Genomic DNA, 19,213 nt, shown 5'->3' on the forward strand with positions numbered 1-19,213 from the left:
GTATATGATAGATGTTTTTGTTATCACATATCTCCAATATATCTTCATGCAATCTTTTCATGAGCTACTGCCAGGTGGTATAGCTGCATCAAAAGAAACTATGTGCAGTGGACTGACTGCAGCTATGGGGTCCAGTGTAGTATTGCACAGACATACCTGGATGAGAGCCAACAAGTTTTTCTGTAAAAGACTATACACATTTTGTTGAGATATCGTTGAACGTTAGACTTTAAATAGAGCTGGTCTCCAGTCCAGGACACTAGTGTTAGCCGTTCCTCCCCAATACTATAATAGCACCAACTTCCCAACCACCTCAGCAGAACACGTTTTGCCCCCATAGAGGTGTGGCCAGGTTAGACTAGTGGTTTAATCCTCCTGCTCGTTGGCGTGGAACAACTAAAAAATCTTTTGAAAATGTTCAGAGATAACAATGGATCAGTGGGTCCTCCAGATTCTGAAACATGGTGATTTAGGACACCGCCTCCTTGACCTCTACAAACAACTTTACAACACGCACAAACCTCTTGATGAAAGACATGGCTTACTGCCAGTGAATGGGGCAATTTAACTGGTTCTCCCCTCTGCGGTAGGGAATGGGTGTTACTTAATACATTTCCTAATTTTAAAAAAAAGGAGAGCTTAGCGCTAGATTGTAGAGCTGAGGTAACTGAACAAATGCACCAAAAAGAAATGAAGGTGCTCACCAATACAAGAGGTCCTCAAGCCCCTCAAAACAAGACTGTTTTTCGGTTTCTCTAATCCTCAAGGATGCTTAAACCCATCTTAATACCTATGCAGAAAAGGAAGTGACTGTGGTATATTATAGTTCAACACTATGCCGTTCCACCTTTTGGATTGGCCTCAGCTCCCAAGCTGTTCACAAAGTTGGTAGGGGGTGATAGTGGCTTATCCGAACCATTATGTTAATAGAGGCTTTTACCCGCAGATTTCTCACCTGTTGATTATTTCCCAGGCAACAGATTGGATCTGTTAACTTTTGAGCAATACCTCTGCTTGCTGGTAGGTGGGGCCGCGCACCTACCCACTGACACTGTTCTGCTGCGGGAATGTCCTGTAGGGGCCATATAGGCACTTCTGCCTGCTGACGTCAGTTGCTTTCTTTCTGTGCCACTAGTCACCGATCCGGTACTACATCGTCTCTGAGACAATTGCCCCGAAAAAATAAATCTGAGTTCAAGAGAAATGTCTCCTCCTAAAATAACCAGATATCGGCCCTGTGAGGGCTGTCGCAAACAAATATCTGAAAGAGACCCATTAGTGATAGATTCCTTACCTTAGAATATCCCCAGGCGTCCGACTGGATCCAGAAACTTTTGTGTAGCAATTCCCCTGCGCGTCGGTAGGCGGCCGCAGCTCCGCGTCCATCGTCTGCGTCGTTAACGCCGTAATGACGTCGCCGGAGTACTTAGACGCCGCCCTCACGCGCTGACGTCAGTTCTTTTTTCCGCGCCAGCTAGCGCAGATCCGGAGAAGCTCTACCCCTTAGTCACTTTTTGACTGAACTTTTTTGATCTTTTGATCTGTTTTTCCCAAGTCGTTCGACGCCTACGGTGCCGTTAGGGATTCCCAGGTTTAAACCCTGCTCCAAGTGCAGCCGACTGATGTCGGTTACCGACCCCCATCGCCGGTGTCTCCAGTGTCTAGGCCTCGACCACGACGACCGAACATGCTCCGACTGCCGGGCCCTGACGTCTAAGGCTAGGCGGGAGCGGTCCCGCAAGTGGCTTGAGCTCCGACAGTCGGCCCCGCGCCGTTCAAGGTCCCGGTCCCACAGGAGGTCGAGGGACCGGTCGCGGGGTCGGAGCCCTAGTAGTTCCGAGAGTCGGCATCGGTCTTCGGGATCAAGATCCTCAGGTAAGAGGCATGAGAGGTTGGAAAGGCGTCCTCGCTCTTCCGACCCACCCCGACGCTCTCGCGACACGGCCGGGGGTTCGGGTGACACCACCCACGCGGCTCCGGAGTCGCGGGTGTCGCAACCTCTCCCATACCTTCCGGTCCCTGGGCACGATGCGACGCCAGAGGAGATCGAGCGGTACCTAATGGCCATGAGGTGTCTCCCTCCTCCGCCGGGCTCCGTGGCGCCTTCGGGCCCAGCGGTCCCGGCTGGGGGCCTAACGGGTCGGGTGCTTCGGCCCCGCTGGCACCACAGGCCCCCGCTGGATCCAGGTCGTCACCGGTCGACCTCACGACATCACCGACGCCGTCCCCGATCTTGTCCTTGATTCGGTTCCAGCGCCGGAGCGGTGCCGCTCACGACGTCTTATAGAGACTTTTATTTCCACGAACCGGCCCCATCCTTTGAACCTGAATTTCAGGTGATGGGTGACGAGGGCGATTGGGAGGTGTCTGTGGACCCTCTGGCACAGGAGTGCCAGTCTCAACAGGACTGGACATGTGAGCTTGGGGATGCCAGTGGACTGGACACTTCGCCAGACACTGGTTTTGTCTCCCCTCGCTACGGAGGAGGGGGCTGCCTACAGTGTAGAGTTGACGCGGGCGGCCAAGGCATTGGGCTTAGAGCTCCCCGTTGTGGCTGTGAGAACTAACCTCCTCACTGAGGTCCTTAAACCGCAGGCAAGCTCGGCTGAGCCTCTACTGCAGTTTAATGAGGCCTTGTGTGACGTTCTGTTGGGCACTTGGTCCAAGCCCACTACAAGTCAACCTAAAGATAGGAACGTGGCCAGACGCTACCGCCCGGCTCCAAGCGACCCTTGCTTCTTGTCCACCCACCCCACCTCCGAGAGCCTGGTTATCCAGGCCTCTACTTCCCAGACCGCATTCCCAACGGCTCCGCCCGATCTGGAATCCAAGAGGTATGAGCAATTCGGTAAGAAGGTGTTCCCGTCCCTGAGTTTGGGACTGCGGTCAGTCAATACCGCATGCCTCTTGGGCAGCTACACCCACACTCTGTCGGACACATTCGCAGAAGGGCTGCCACAATGCCCGAAGGAGGCCCGGAATAAACTCGCCCAAGCCCATGCGGAGGGTCGAGATGCGGCATAATATTCCATCCGGTGTGGGCTGAATACCACAGACTCACTAGGCAGAGCGATGGCAACGACAGTGGCGGTTCGACGTCACGCCTGGTTGAGGACTGCCAACTTTTCGGCTCGTGTCGAGGCCACCCTTCTGGACATGCCGTTTGATGGCCGTCGCCTCTTTGGCGACTAGGCAGACCATGCGCTTGAGCGTTTCAAGGACTCCAGGGCTACGGCCAAGTCCTTCGGCCTCTCGGCCCCACGCCAGCAAACGGGTGCCTTTCACTCCTTTCGTGGCCAAGGAAAGGGCGCTACCACACATGCTGCCAGCCACGCACCGCAGACTAATAGACAGCGCGGTGGCGGCCGTGGACAAAGGCGAGGCCAGTCCACACCTTCCCCTCCAGCATCCGCCTCAAAACCCTCCTAGTCCGTGCTTTCAGGCCCATGTGACGCCATTGGGGGGCAGGGTTTGCCATCACCACTTCCACTGGCGCACTGTCACGTCGGACATTTGGGTGCTGCAAATCGTCCGAAGGGGCTACTCCCTCCCCTTCAAGGCGACCCCTCCACCCATGCCACTGCAATACTACCACGTGTCGGGGATCACTTGCAACTTCTGCAAGAGGAAGTTACAGCCCTCTTGGCCAAGGGGCCCATCGAGCGCGTTCCTGGGCCGGAAGTAGGATGTAGTTGTTACTCCCAATACTTTCTTGTACCCAAGAAGGGCAAAGAGGGCCTACGGATTGTTCTGTCAACGGCTTCCTCCGGAAGGAGAAGTTAAAAATGCTGACATTGGCTCAGGTCTTAGCTGTCCTGGACCCAGGAGACTGGATGGTAGCGTTGACTTGTAGGACGCTTATTTCCACATCCCCGTCCTGCCGACCCACCGTCGCTACCTGCTGTTCACGGTAGGCCACGAGCACTTTCAGTTTACCGTGCTCCCCTTCGGCCTTACCCAGCACCCCACGGGTGTTCACGAAAGGGATGGCGGTGGTCGCAGCTCATCTGCCCAGGTTAGGGATTTCAATCTTCCCCTACCTCGACGACTGGTTGTTGAAGGCAGGCTCGCCCCAGACAGTCGTCAGCCACCTCCAGACAATGGTGGACCTCCTGCACCAGCTAGGGTTTTCCATCAACGTGCCGAAGTCACACCAGTGCCCCTCTCAGAAGCTCCTCTTCATCGGAGCGATCCTAGACTCTGTGCAGTTTCGGGTTTATCCTCCCGAACAGCGGGTCCGGGATATTCAGGCTCGGATTCCAATCTTTCAGCCTTTATCCCGGGTCTCGGTGAGGTTGACACTGCGGATTCTGGGGCTGATGGCCGCCTGCATCCTTCTGGTGCATCACGCCAGGTGGCGGATGCGGGCTCTGTAGTGGGACCTGACGTTTCAGTGGGCCCAGCATCAGGGCAACCTGTCCGACCATGTCATGATCTCGGAGGGCACTGCGAGACAGCTGCGGTGATGGCTCACGGACCGCGATTGGGTCAGCGGCAGATCCCTCTCCCTTCCCCAACCGGAGCACGTAGTTGTGACGGACGCGTTCCTCCAGGACTTGGGAGGCCACATGGGAGAGGCGGAGATCAGAGGCCTCTGGTCTCCGGTGGAGTCCCGGCTCCATATCAACCTTCTGGAGCTGCGGGCGTTTCGTCTAGCACTGAAGGCATTCCTCCCCTCTGTCCGGGGGAGTGTAGTGCAGGTGTTCACGGACAACACCACCGCCATGTGGTACGTGTCGTGGACCCTCTGCCAGGAGGCTCTGGCTGGAACATCAGGGCGTGACCCTGGCGGTTCAACACCTGGCAGGTTCTCTGAACGCCAGGGCGGACAAGCTCAGCCGAAGGTGCATGATGGATCACGAATGGCGTCTGAACTCGGACGTGGCGTGTAGGAAGGTGGATATCTGACTATGGTTGCCCCCAACTTTTTGCCTGGTGTTTTGCTGGTTTTTCGACTTAGTTGACCTGGGGCCCTGCTATTCAGGACCCCAGGCCCACTGCTCTCTCTGTAAAATGGATTCCATGTACTCTAGGTTCATATCTAATTGGATACTGAGTCACCTTATCAGCCCCTGTAAAGTGTACCTTAGGTACCCAGGGCCTACCAGGGGCTGCAGCATGTATTATGCCACCCCTGACTGGCCATCCAAATCGGACACAACTGGCTGATCAATCAGCTGGGGCAAGGTGGTGTAATCACCCTTTGCTTTAGATATAGTATCCCTATATCTAACCCTAAAATGGACACATATCCTCCTATCAGTCAATCCTATGGCAGGCCTTATCAATCCTGAAGGCAGAGTGCTTGGAATTATGTGAGATGGTGCTCTAGCATGAGCTGAGCCTGTCTGCAGCTTTCGGAACCAAGTCCTGTAGCTGTTTCCATGATAACGCTATACCATATACTCTTAAGTGCATTATAATCCTCGCGGTTATTGCCAACTTTGGTATAACATTATCAAAACATGTTGAGTAAGGTGTCATACGAATTGGAATACTACCCCCTCGCCAATTCTGGCGACGGGGGTAGCATTCCACCCTTGTAGAGGGACACGACATGTATGTAACTGTGAACCCCGGTTAAAGTTAACTCGAGCCTCAGCATCACAAAATGGATGCTGCCACCACAGACACAAGTCTGACCTCCTGCTGTTTCCAAACAGGAGAAAGAAGCACCATTCGGCTCTACGCTATTCGCACTGGATGCAAAGACGAGTGTAACCTTGGATGTATCAAGATTCGGGAGAATACACGGTTAATAGGATGGATCTGAACACGTACATTGAGTGTTAATTTTGGAATAGGAAAAGCTTTAATTATGTTGGGGCCACAACTACCATATTGATGAGCGAAAATATAAAACATATAACTTCACAGCAAGCGTCATTTTTCGCTATTATCTGTTGGGGGATTATAACCATCCATCTGAGAAGAGTGAATAAATAGCCTTGAAAAAGCCCTGCGGGCGAAACGCGCGTCGGCTGCTGTCTTTCCTCTTATGAACTTTGGATATTAAATACCAGATCTCAACCTAAGAAGATTTGTTTGGATACTCTTTTGAGACGTTTTGGGTTTTAGAAACTTACTGGATGCTGAGATTTCATGAACTGTTGTAGAAAAATACTTACATCACTTGATTTGTAACAATAATATGGTGTGCTCGGGTGTTGTGCATACATATGTTTGACCTGGGTTCATTGAATACTAGGACTGATTGACACTTTGGTGGGTAGGTGTCATACACCTTAGGAGCACCCTAGCCATAGTTGCTTTTTTCAATTTACTTTTGCCTATATTACAATTGGCCTAACTCTGTGATGTGCGGTTTAAAATAGCAAACCCATTTGCCTTTTGTGCTGCTTAGAAACATCTTCAGATGCAATTTTGTGCCTGGAAATATTCTAAAGCTGAGGAAGCTTTGTTTGTATAGAGTATCCACTAGACTAAAATAGTTCATAAAGGCTTGGAATTTCCTCCTTGAGGTCTGCTAGGACTCGTTCCACCTTTGGTGGAGCGCAGGCCGCCTTCATGCATCTCTTCCCTATGCCGCTCATCCACAGTACCGAAGGAAAGTTCAGAGCGACTGAGTGCAGCTTGTCCTGATTGCCAAGATTGGGCAGGAGGGCCTGGTTTGAATTTGAGCAGATGTCTTTCACTTTAGAGAACTCTTAGCGAGCACCTACTGTACCAATAACAGGGCATGGTCCTGCACTCAAACAACGACAATCTACACCTCCATGCCTGAACTTTAGCATTATCAGTTTAGTGATTTTGATCTACCATCAGAGAAGGTGGAGGTGATCCTGGCTGCCCGTTGCCCATCTAGATGGATAATTTTGTGTACATTTCTTTCAACTTGCTAAAATGCCCTACCTGCTAGACCTAAAGCACATTCCTCAGGGGAAAAGCGATCTCTATATCTCTTCTTAGAAATGTTCTCTTCCAGGGAAATCCTCCTCAAAGTCATAGGCAACCCTTCCACCTTCATGGACAGGAACTAATACAGGTTTTAACAATATTTCACCCAGGATCCTCTAGTTTCCGTAGAAATGGCCTAACCTAACTGTCACCTGGACAGAATGATGGGATGCAAGATGATTTGTGAAGTTCTTTAGGTCACAGTGCCAGCTTTTCTCTCATATGGTTTGCATTGCAGCCTTTTTTGCTAAAAGTGTCACACATTCCCTTTCATTTTAAAAGAGAAAGGTTTGTGAAAGACTTTCTATGGTGATGTTTCTATAGGCGACTAACTTTTGTATCGGTTACAAACTTATGTGTAATTGTTGTTTTTTTTAAATGATAATTAAATGTGACCATTTTTAGCCTATGAATATCAGTAAGGACTAGCTAGAAAGAGGATTTAGGAGACTTGGGTAAGTACGTCAATACATAGGGAAAAGCATTGTTTTCCTTATAAAGCCCTCACCCACCGACCTAGTCGGTGGCATGCTTCATCATCTGGCCCACCACAGTGGCACCGAATGTGCCCCGGGTGTGCTTCAACGCCAGGAGACTGCGGAGCTGGTATGTTGCTGAGTGTCCAGTGAAAAGGGTGAGAAAGTGAAGAATTAAAAGCTATACAGAAGGTCCCAGCACCCGAGGGTTACTTATCTTTAATAGACTGGGCCTCTGTTAGCGGATAAAAGGCAAGAAGACGTAGTTTGGAGTGTGAATTATGACCTCCAACGTCTAGTGTGGTCTACATGTTTCAGCCAGTGCCTTGTAGATTTTAGGCTGGCTTTCCTCAGGACCATTTATTTATGTGAGAAGGTGCTAATTAAATTTAAGTGATTGTGTGGTCTTTTGATTGTGTAGCGCACGCTAAGGCGCTATAACTGTTAGAGTGGGATTCCCTCAAGCTTGACTACAAATAACACATAGGACAAAGACAAGACGTACAGGGTAGAGTCATATTAGTATGGTATATTGTTATACCACAAATTGCCGACTTGTAAGGTGGTGTGCGACCTATAATCGGCTATGGTGAGTTCATGCCAATTGCATGAAGTTGGGGAGAATTCTAGATAAAACTGTTAGTGTTTGGTGGTGGGCTAGAGAGCGTATTTACAAGGTGAGGTACAGGTAAGTATGATGCTAGGTCCTCACTCTGTTTTATCTTGTAAAAAGCTTCAAGGGTCGCCTGGCAGAGAAAGAGACCCTGTTGGGATGAGAGATTGATCAAAATGTATCCAACCTGTAGGGAGAAAGAATGATAGCTTACCCCAGTTGTAGCTGTAGTGGATCAGTTTTTACTCACGAGTATTTCGGTCTGGTTCCTCCTTGGACCTATTCGTCCTTCCGCGGCGCCCGTTATAAGAGAAAGGGGGCCGCCGGTCTCTTATTTATACATCCTATTTGATTGGTTTCACCTGTGTAAGGTAGAAAGAGAGGGAGGGGTGCGCGCTAGCCGCCATGTCATTGCTTCCCTGTTTGCCCATGCGCTCAGGAGTAGTGCGCGATTTGCGAATGCGCGAGTGTATAGCGCATGCGTGTTGATGCCGGTTTGGATTCTGGCTTCGGGGCACTGGTGTGCGCATGCTTGGGCGTACTAGCGCAAGCAGGCGGACCATAATTCACAGATATGTTTGTGGTTTATGGCAGGGGTGATTTAAGAAAATGAGCCGACATTGTGGCAGTGTGAGTGGGCAAAAAACCCGCCTTGCTGACACTATAACACGGGGTGGCTGTTCATAAGTTGCACGTGAATGCATCAGGGACTCACATAGGGGCACTCACATGTGGTGCTTTTTGGGGAAGATAGGAGCCGGGACGGGGACGCTCATGCATAGATACCCTGGCACAGGTATCAAGGCAGTTTCTTACTTCAAATAGAGTTTATACAGCTAGAGAGTTCCAAGGTATGGCGTTGTTGAGGCCATGAGTATGTGTGGATAGACGGTATATCCATCTTTGTTCTTTTTGTAGGAGAAGTTTTTCATTGATAGTGTTGGATTGAGTCTCCTAAATCCTGAGGACTCGTGCTGGATCGGCGGATCACAGATGACCGCCCAGCGCCCCTAGACTTCGCCCCTGTGCAGTTCACCATTCAATCACGGAGGACCAATTAATATCGTCCAATCCTTCAGCACGCCCCTAACAAGACAGCCAAGTCCTGATGATGATCCTTATTTACATGGATCGAAACGCCGTCGACTACACAGCTTATTAATAGGCGCATTCTCTATATTGTGGTTCTTAAAAACAAAAATTGGAAATATAACATTGTATCTGTGATTTCACTTTGTCACATGATCCGAACCACTCACTGTAGATAATTTGCACCCTCTCACAGTGCGCCGTTTCTGCTGTTTCACTTCTTCACTTGCGTCGCCACCTGCACCACAGTCACTTTTTGTAGAGCACCAAGTTTCTTTTTGGTTGTCATCTAATTTGAATATATGCAGTGCTGCTTATAACTGTATTATTCCGACCATACATTTCACCATAAAACAAGATGATTTACTACCTTGCCTGAAAATTTATTAGAGAATCTCCTTTTTCCCTTGCTAGCAATGCAATGTGCATGCATAATTAATTGACTGTTTATTATTTCCTATTGGGACATTGTTTTTTTATTTACACCCTGTGAATACAGGCACCATCCAGCGATCAACGAATGCTTTGCCGCCGCCTCCTGCCGGAGCCCGAGCCCAGAGCCTGACAAGAACCAGACTCCCAGACATCTAACAGCCCGACTCACGGTCCCTGCAAAGCTGAGACCAGTGGAGGTGACCTGAGAAGTGGGACCGGACCTCTTGGAAAGTCCACGAGAAGCTGACTGCGCAGCACCTGAGGCACCCTCAGCGCTGTGCTTGGGGTCTTGAGAAGCCCCACCACCGAGCTACATTTGCACCAAGGACCAGCCCTCCAACTCTCACAAAATCGACGTGCCTCCCCGGTTGCTAGTATGTTGGCTAGTGTGTTGGCCTCCCCGGTTGCTAGTATGTTGGCTAGTATGTTGGCTAGTGTGTTGGCTAGTGGACATTTTGGCGACCAAACAACAACTTTTCAGCGCTGGTCTGGTTGCTCCAGACTGGCCCTTGCTGCTCCTAAAAGCAGCAACCCCTCTGACCTTGCTGGTTAGAGTGAGAAGCCTTCTTTGTTTCCTGTGTGGCTTGCATTAGCCAAGGCCTGTTTGCTCCGATCAAGAAGCCGACACCGCCATCAACTAGAGCCTACGTGGGACAGCTTGTGAGTGACTCCTAGTCGTCGTCATCGTCGCCTGGTTCACGTGGCTGAAGAGACAAGCTTCACGACATCACCTGTTTGCACCCGACAACGTCTGGTTCCTTCCTGGTTCCACGCCGGTCACTGGCTAGTGACTTTGAACATTGTCCCCTCTGCTTTCAGGTCTTCAACACTTCAGATCCACCCTTGGATCCACCAGAACTCTTCACATCAGGTCGCCTGCAGCATCAACACTCCAAGGCTCCATCTGAACTCCTGCAGAATTCCGACACACTTTGTCTCCACTGCACTCGCTTCCTGTGGGTGAGGTAATGCTGGCACTCCGGTGCCCCCGAGTAGTTTAACTCTCATAGTGTCCAGATTCCAAAGGGTTAAGTTTTAGACTGACCGGAAGACTTCCTATCTTTACATTTAAAACTTTTACGCACACATTGATTTCAATGTAAACTGCTTCTAACTTTGCGCCCTGCAAACCAGATCCCGTGGGCCTCCTAGTTCCTAATCTTCGTTGGTACAGCATAGCCCCAGCGATTCCCAAGGCCCTCGGCCTACTTCCATTTGACTCGTGGTACTTATACCACTTCTTTAGTATATGGTTTTAGGGGCCACCAGGGCCTATCCATATTTGTGCAACTTTTGTATACTTATCAATTGTATTGTTTTAACATGTTTGCTTCTGTGCTCATAAAGAGTTCAGGGGACTATTTGTAGTAATAAATACATATATATTTTGAATATATATCCTGTGTGGTGTCCTTTCACTTGGTGTTCAAGAGGTTACATATGGTAATACAGCCGGCTTCACATGCCAAAAGAGTTTAGCCTAAGACTGCTTTGTCCACGCTACCACTAGGATAGCTGGTCTATAAGGTTGACTTACAACCAATCACCATAAGGGTTGTTTGGACTAATACAAGGTCTTCACTAGAACTAGTGAACATCATATATCAGGACAACTTCTCACACACAGCATCAGGGGTATCTTTCCGATTGCTTCCAGATCTCGGAGGGAACTGCACATCAATTGCAGTGGTGACTAACAAACCAGGATTGGGTCAACTGCACGTTCCTCTTCTTTCCCCAGTGAGAGTCCACAGTGGTGACAGATGCATAACTTCTGGGGTGGGACGGCCACATAGGAGAGGCGGATCAACTTTCTGGCATTTCGGGCGATCTGTCTTGCACCAAATGCATTCCTTACTTCTGTCAAAGGGAAGAGTATTGCAGGTGTTTACGGACAACACCACTGCCATGTGGTACAGCAACAAACTGGGTGGGATTGTGGACCCTATGTCAGGAGCCACTTAGTCTCTGGAAGTGGCTGGAACATCGGGGCATGATCTTGGTGATTCAACAGGTTCTCTGAACACCAGGGCGGACGAACACAGCCACCGGGGCATGATGGATCACGAATGGCGTCTTCACTCGGAGGTGGTGCAAGGTCTCTTTCTGCGGTGGGGAGAAGCTTGGTTAGATCTATTCGCTACTGAAAAGAACGCGCAATGTCAGCAGTTCTGTGCGTTGGAATTTTCAAGGCGCGATTCGCTCGGCATCACTTTTCGTCGCGAGTGGCGTTGCAGTTTTCTATACGCCTTTCCGCCTATACCACTTCTACCCAGAGTGCTGAAGAAGATCGAGCACGACCGGGCACAAGTCATTCTTCTGGCTTCGGACTGGGCTCGAAGAGTATGGTATCCCGAGCTCTTACACATGGCCATCGAACCTCCAATCAGACTGCCCCTTTGGGAGGATCTTCCGTCGCAGCAGCAAGGGACAGTCCTCCACTCGAACCTGTCCAGCCTCCACCTGCGTGGAGATTGACCGGCGAGAGTTGACCTCTTTGACCTCCATAAGTCTGTAGTGTTATCTTGTCAGCCAGGCATCCCTCCACCAAAATGGTATATGCCTGTAGATGGAACAAATTTGTAGCATGGTGCGCAGCAAAGGCTGTGGATCCCCTTTCTGCACCCCTTTAAGAGGTTCTCCTCTTAATTCTTACTTTGGCCCAGCATGGCTCTGCTCTGGGCACTTTAAAAGGCTATCTTTCGGCCATTTCAGCCTCTTTCAGTTCCTGATCAGCCTTCTCTTTTCAAGTCCCTTATTGTAAATCGCTTCATCTGATAGAGACTACTAGCCGTAGATTCCTTAACGTAGAATTGTCCCCAGGCGCGAGACTGGATCCGGAAAATTTTCTTTGCCACAGCATCTCTGCGCGCCGGGACTGGTACCACGTGACTCCGTCCTGACGTCCGCGGGCGTGACATCAGTGACGTCACATAGGCCCCACCCCTGCGCGCGGACGTCAGTTTTCCTTCTTTTCCGTTTGCCATGCGGATCCGGATCGTGTCCCTGGCCTGTTTTCAGGCCTTCTTTTTTCACGCTTTGCGTTTGTTTTGAGAACAGTGTGTGAATGCCTTCGGGCTTCAAGACGTGCTTGTCAAGATGTCTGCGACGGACCCTCACCTCATTTGTATGTGGTGTTTGGGTGAGCATCATGACTCAACGGACTGCGAAGCTTGTCAGCAGATGAAGCTGAAGTCCCGGCTGGAGTGCCGGATGAAACTCCTTTCGGTCTGCATGTCCAGGTCAGGCACTGCGTCTTCCGCCGCGGAAGGGGCCAAGAACCACCGCTTCCGTCTCCGACATCGTCCTTCGAGGCTGCAGGGGCGTCGCTCGCCCGTTGATGAGTGTTGCAGCTTGTCCCCGAGGCCAGTACCCCGCCCTCTGTGGGGTGCAGGTTCTCCACAGGTCTTGCGGCCTCGACCGTCACCACCCTACCTGCCCTTTCCCGGTGTGGGGGCGTCCAGAGCCCAAATGAAGGCAGAGCGGAACCGGCTCAGGCGCCGGCGGCTGGCGGCGCTGCAGGGGCTGGCTAACAGCCAGGGCGCGTCCCCGGGTCCCTCTCGTTTCTCAACGCAGCCGGCTGCCTCGTCGGAGGTCGGGTCGGCGCCTTTTTGGCACCATTCTTTAGCCACCCCGACTCCGCCCTGTTCTCCTGCTGCACAGGTGGTGGTGGAGGTCACCACGGCATCCTCTTTGGCGCCGGTCGATGTCACGCTGTCGCCAGTGGTGTACTCCAGTTCGTCGGGCTGGCGTCGGGGCGTCGACTCTTCTTCTGAGGCCCCCTCTTCTCCAGAGGTTCGGCAACTTTTTATCTCTCATTCCCTGGAGATAGGAGGACTCGTCGTGGCTTTTTCCCCGGCGTCTTCCAAGGAGGGCTCTTCGCCGTCCCAGCACCCACAGTCTTCACCAGAGGCACCTCAGGTTCCCCACTCATCTGTCAACCCTCCACCATTCCGAGCTTACCCATTTCTACCTCCGGTTGGGCTGGGGGTTGGCCGGCTTAGTTTATTGCCTCCGCCCACAGAGAAATTGCTCTCCCACCGCGTTGTCCTACGGAGGCGAGTGCTGCCTATGCCCGGACTGTCTCCACGGCCGTTGGAATTTTGCGCATGGGCGACCCGGCTGCCCATTTCCCCACGGACCATTTGCTTGAGGTTCTCCATCAGGTCTCTGGTGGATGGGAGCTGCTTCTTCCCTTCGAAGCTTCGCTCCATAATTCTCTCTTTGGGGCCTGGGGGCATCCTGCCAATGGGGACCCGGTGTCCCAGTAGCTCCTGCACCGCCACCGTCCTGCTCCACATGATTCTGTCTGCCTTTCCTTCCACCATTCTACTCGGGCCCTCTTCTGCAGACTGCCTTTCCCTCCCTGCCTTCGGTGTTGTCTCCTCCGTCACGGGAGGCCCGGTGGTTAGATTCCTGGCGGCGTAATATCTTCGCTTCCTCCAGCGCTGCCTTGCGGGCGCTCAACATGCTTTGCATGTTAGCAAGAGCCTCTTCCAGCTTGTGGGATTCCACAGAGTCCCTTTTGTCTTCTGCTTCTCATCAGGGTGCCTGCGCTGATCTGCCGCACCATGTGTTGGATGGCCGGGAGCTGGCCGTGTTTATTCTTCGCTCGGTTCTTGATGTCTCTGAGGCTCTTAGTCGCTCTATGTCTAGTTCGGTGACCCTCCGTTGCCATGCTTGGTTGAGGGATAGTGTTTTCCCTGAGAATGTGAGGGAGCGCCTGGTTGACCTCCCTTTCGATGGCACTCTTTTGTTTCAAGCCCCTGCGGATTCTGCCATTCAGTGGTTCCTTGCGGGGCTTCATGCTCCTCCTCCTCCTCCCCCTCAGTAAACCTGGATGTCAGCTGGTGTATTCTGAGAGGTGTTCTCCCATTTCTTTTTTGGGGTCTGCTGTTTGGTGACCCCGGTTGTCTGTTCTGTGTGGTTGAGTTGCCTTCAGGGTCCTTCGTTTGGCCCTTCGGTGCTGTTCCTAAGAGGTGTTCCCATGTTTTTTGGGGACGTAGTTTACCCTATGTGGGGTACTTGTAGCTATTGTATCTCTGTCATGGGCTGGGGAGGCGCGTCCCCCTTTTTCAGGTTCCGTGCCTTCTATGGCGTCACAGTATACCGCTGGTGCGGTCTCTTTATCACTTGTCTTGGCACAGTTTGCGCTACGCAACGATTATCCTTTTCCATGTACGCTTTGTCCCTAGACCAGCCTGGCATGCTGTCTTCGGCACTGTGTTGTGGCGCTTCTGCCCTTTTTGTCCAGTGTTCCGCTTGGTCCTCTGTCTGGTGTTGCAGTGTGACTAGCTTTCTTGGTTTTCTGTGTTCTGGTTGAAGGCCTGGGCCGTCCTCTGTCTATCTCTTTCCCTTCTCTTCTACCTGGTCCTTTCCCCCCTTTGAGGGGTGTCCTGGCCTCTGCCTTTGGCTTGCACCTGGCTTGTTCTGGGTACCCTGTTCCTTGGTGCTGCCTCTTGCTGGCTGCGCATGTCTGCTTGCTCTGGTCCACCATTGTGTCTCTTAGTAGGTTCCCTTGTGCCCCTGCCTCTTGTCTCGCTGGGGCTTTGTGCACTTGTCTTTCTTCTTACGCCTGTGCTGTTGGTGGTAGGGCAGTTCCTGCCTTGTCTGCTGCCTTGCTGCTACTGTCTGCTCAGTTGTTCCTATCTCTGTGTGTGTGTGTGTGTGTTTTCCACGGTGGGCCCTGCCTCCGGTTCTACCTCTTCTCCCTGGCGTTGGTTCTTTGTTCTTTATGGCGCTTCGGGCGCTGTCTGCAGGGTGTTAGGGCGGTTCTCCCTTGATTTGGACTGTGAACCTCTGGCCTTCCCTTTTATCCCCGTGACATGTCCCCTGCTAGGACCCTGTGTCTCTCTCTCTCCTTGAGAGGCTCTCTCGCAGGCCGTCCTCCCTTCTGGGTATGGCTAGGGTATCAATTCTACTTTAAGGAATCTGTGGCTTGTTGCCCTTCACTGTTGTGGATTGTGATTGCAGAGAGACTGTCATCTGCTATGAGGTTTTTTCACATGTTTTCCTGCCTCCAGGAAGGATGTCGCCTTAGCTTGCAAGGTTGCTCCTCAGAGCGGTGCTCTGCTCTTTCACTGCTAGGGCTTTCTGTACTTTAGTGCTTGGCACTTTTCCAACTGGTGCTGTTCCTCACCTTTCGTTCCTCCATTTTATGTTTTCTCTTCTTTATTGCACACTGTTCACTGTTCCCATACTCTCCACAGTTTTGTTTGTGATGGCTCCGCGTTGTGGCGCGGAATAGTTATCCATGGAAAACTGACTTCAGTGCACCGGGGTGGGGCTTATGTGACCTCGGTGACGTCACGCCCGCGGATGACGTCTGGGCGGAGTCACGTGGTACCGCCCTCGGCGTGCAGAGATGCTGTGGCAAAGAAAATTTTCCAGATCCAGTCTCGCGCCTGGGGATAATTCTACGTTAAGGAATGTGCAGCTAGAATAGTCTCTACCAGATGCATCGTTACCGAAGGAAAGTAACTTGTACCTTAAGGGCATTACTCACTTGTTTCCTCCAATTCCTTTTGTAATGCCCCAATAGAACTTAAACCTGGTTCTGACCTTCCTTATGTGCATTCCTTTCGAGCTGCTGCATAACTGTCCTCTCATACTTTTGACTCTTAAAACTGCCTTTTTGGTTGCCATCCCCTCTGCTCGCAGGGTGAGTGAACTTCAGGCTCTTTATTCCAAACCTCCTTTTCTGGCTGTTCATCCGGACAAAACAATTCCGGGTGGAATACTAGCTCTTTGTTGGCTATATCGGCGCCAAGAAAGGTCGGGCCGTGCAAAAACTAACCATCTCTCGATGGGTCATTATTTGCATCAAAATCTACTATTCCATAGCGAAAAAGGAACCTCCAGTGGGGTTGCGTGCCGATTCCACCAGGGCGACAGCAGCTACTACTGCTTTGGGACGTGGAGTCCCTCCTTCATGACATCTGCCAGGCAGCTAGTGAGCTTCAATAAACATGTCTACCAAACACTACTGCCTGGACAGCCAAGTCCGGAGAGATGGCTTCTTTGGCCGTTCAGTTCTCCAGGATATTCTGGTGTGAACTTAGTTCGCAGACCCACCTTCGGTATTGCTGGGGTATCTATTCTAAGGTGAGATATCCATAGCTAATTGTCTCTTTCTTTATCTGTATGAGACCTAGATTAGTTATGGATTCCTCACCGCCCCACCCATACTCCCCGTTCTGCGAACTGACTTCTATGGTAGGGAACTTCCATTCAGGGCCCTAGTTTTGTGCACCAGTGGTCAGTGTCTTGCATGGCTCTGACCTTCTGGTGTGGAATGTTGTGTAAAGAATGGATGTCAGCGTGCAGGGGGAGCATCTAAGTAGATACCACAACGTCATTCTGGCAACCACAATGCCAACGACGAATGCAGAGTGGACAGACACCACCTACCGGCATGCAGGGGGGCTGCTGAAGAAAAATTCTCCGGATCCAGTATGACGCCTAGGGGTAATTCTAAGGTGAGGAATCCATAACTAATCTATGTCTCGTACAGATATATTGTTACCGAAGGTAAGTAACTTATTCTTCTTTGACCAACATGAATGCCAGCAGGAATTTGTGGCGAACAGTAAAGAGTTTGCAGAGCAGTTGGGAAGGGTCTGTGTGAAAGAAGAAATCATTATGGTGGAAGACAGTGAAGACCTTAGATGTGGCAAAGGGTGCTGTCCTGGGGTTGCTAGGTTGCAGACCACATTGATGGAGTGGTATAGTCAATGATTATTTTGAAAACTCCACTCAAGGGCTTTGCTGAAAAAGAGAGGAACTAGACTGGTAGTTCGGTGAAAGATTAGAGCAAACTCACCCTACTTAGGGCACAGTAAGGTAAGGCTAGGGAGGGGTATGTAACTGCATAAGGAACTGCTAACCTATTTAGTATGGGTATGTATTATAAGCTGGAGAGATCTTGACATTTTGGGATGGATCAGGTACACAAACCTCTGTTGAAATGTGGTACAGAAATGAGGACAATTAGGTAGGTTGGATATTTGAAGAATAAAAAAACTATCAAAATAAATAAAATAAAGGAAGGTTTCAAACTTTAATCCATGTGCTTGTGTAGTACTATGACAAGATGAGGGCAAGGTAAGGGAAGGAAGTAGTAATTAAAGTGTCCTTGGTCGTTTACATAGATACGAATAGATGGCAAGGATGAGTTTTATATAGAAATATTTTGCTATAATTTAAGGACATCAATTAATATTTTGAGGTGGAGTTTTGTGGTGTGAGTTATCTACAATTGAGAATAAAGTATATGCATCCATGGCAACATCGTCTTTGGTTGTAAGAGAATGTTTGAGAAAGTAAATCTGCAAAAGAAAAAGATTGGGCAGCTGAAACCTTGTACCTACTGTGCTTACCACTACCTCATAGACAATATGGTTTGGCAATAATGCATAGTTTGTTTTGTCTGGGATATGAAGGCCTATGGTCTTTCAAAATGTGATGCTTGTTAATTTGTAAATCTGTAATTCGGGAAATGTATATTAATAGAAATGCACTTTCCTTTCAGAGTCCGTACTGGAAAGAAGCCCTTAACATTCTGAAACTGGTGGTGTCTCGATCAGCAAGCTTGGTTGTTCCTAGTGATGCTCCAAAGACACACACAGGAGAATTAGGTTCTCCTGAAATATCATTTGCAAAAATCTTCAGTTGTCCATCCAAAGAGCTTCCTGGAAAGACCTTAGACTTTCAATTTGATATCACAGAAGTGAGTAATAGACCTAAAGGGAATTGAAGAATCACATTTATATGTTTATTAATGTTTTTTGTGAACACTCAGCATATTTGTCTCAATATACACTCAAAGATAAGAGGGGTAAAACAAAGGCAGTATAAAGTTGGCAGGCAGTGGAGCTTGCACCCACCCTTTTCCATTGAACGCAGCACATGCTCTTGAAAGCTCACGCAAGACGTATGTAATGTGGTTACCTATACTGCGTTCTAGGAGCTGTGCCAGGTAGAGACACAGATGATGGCTACAGTGAGTAACCAGATTCTCAGCGCTGTGGTCTAAAGCAATTGAGAATCTCATGGAGCTTATGAGTCAAAATGAATGTTTTAAGAATGCATTAGTGTTCTCTTACCAGTCTTCAGGAAGGGCACACCTGTCCCCCACATTGAAGTATTATAAGAGCCTCCATCTTCCCAAAGTAGCAGTGACCTCGAGATTTCCTGCAAGGGTCAAACAGGTATCTGAATTTACCCAAAGACTAGTGATACTCCCAAGAGAATTTTCAGCTGCCTAACATTCACTCTTTCTACCCAAATCACAATCATGTATTCATATTTTTGTAACAGTACCTATCCTGAGCCGAATGCAGGTTATATGCATTTTTAAGCAAGGTAGCTAATGCCTTTGGGCAACTATACTCCCTTCATTCTCCCATACCCATCATTTGTTTGTTGAGTGAAGATCTACCACAGATACTTATTATTTATTGCTTTATTTTTGCTTTTTTGTAAAGCTATGCCTTCTGTTTTATAGAAGGCTCATAGCACTAATAGTGGAGATGTACCCTGAAGAACATAGGCTACAGTCAAAACTCCACATACATTGAATATTCAATATATCATATAAAACAAACTTTAGTGACTTGCTACTTGTAATCGGCCATGTTTTTTACCCATCTGCTCCAAATACTAAGCATATGAATGTATGGGA

At 49.8% G+C, this 19,213-nt stretch overlaps 1 protein-coding gene across 11 annotated transcripts in view; it reads left to right on the forward strand.

Moving 5' to 3' along the window:
• FRYL (FRY like transcription coactivator) overlaps positions 1-19,213 on the forward strand; it is a 2,483,143-nt gene that overhangs the window by 2,018,859 nt on the left and 445,071 nt on the right. For all 11 annotated transcript variants that reach the window (XM_086962669.1, XM_086962670.1, XM_086962671.1 and 8 more), the window contains one exon: positions 18,062-18,259. In XM_086962669.1, coding sequence (XP_086818795.1) covers positions 18,062-18,259 — 198 coding nt within the window. The remainder of the gene's footprint in view (positions 1-18,061; positions 18,260-19,213) is intronic.

The sequence above is a fragment of the Lissotriton vulgaris genome, chromosome 3_1, assembly GCF_964263255.1.
Source record: "Lissotriton vulgaris chromosome 3_1, aLisVul1.2, whole genome shotgun sequence".
NCBI classification, from domain to species: domain Eukaryota; kingdom Metazoa; phylum Chordata; class Amphibia; order Caudata; family Salamandridae; genus Lissotriton; species Lissotriton vulgaris.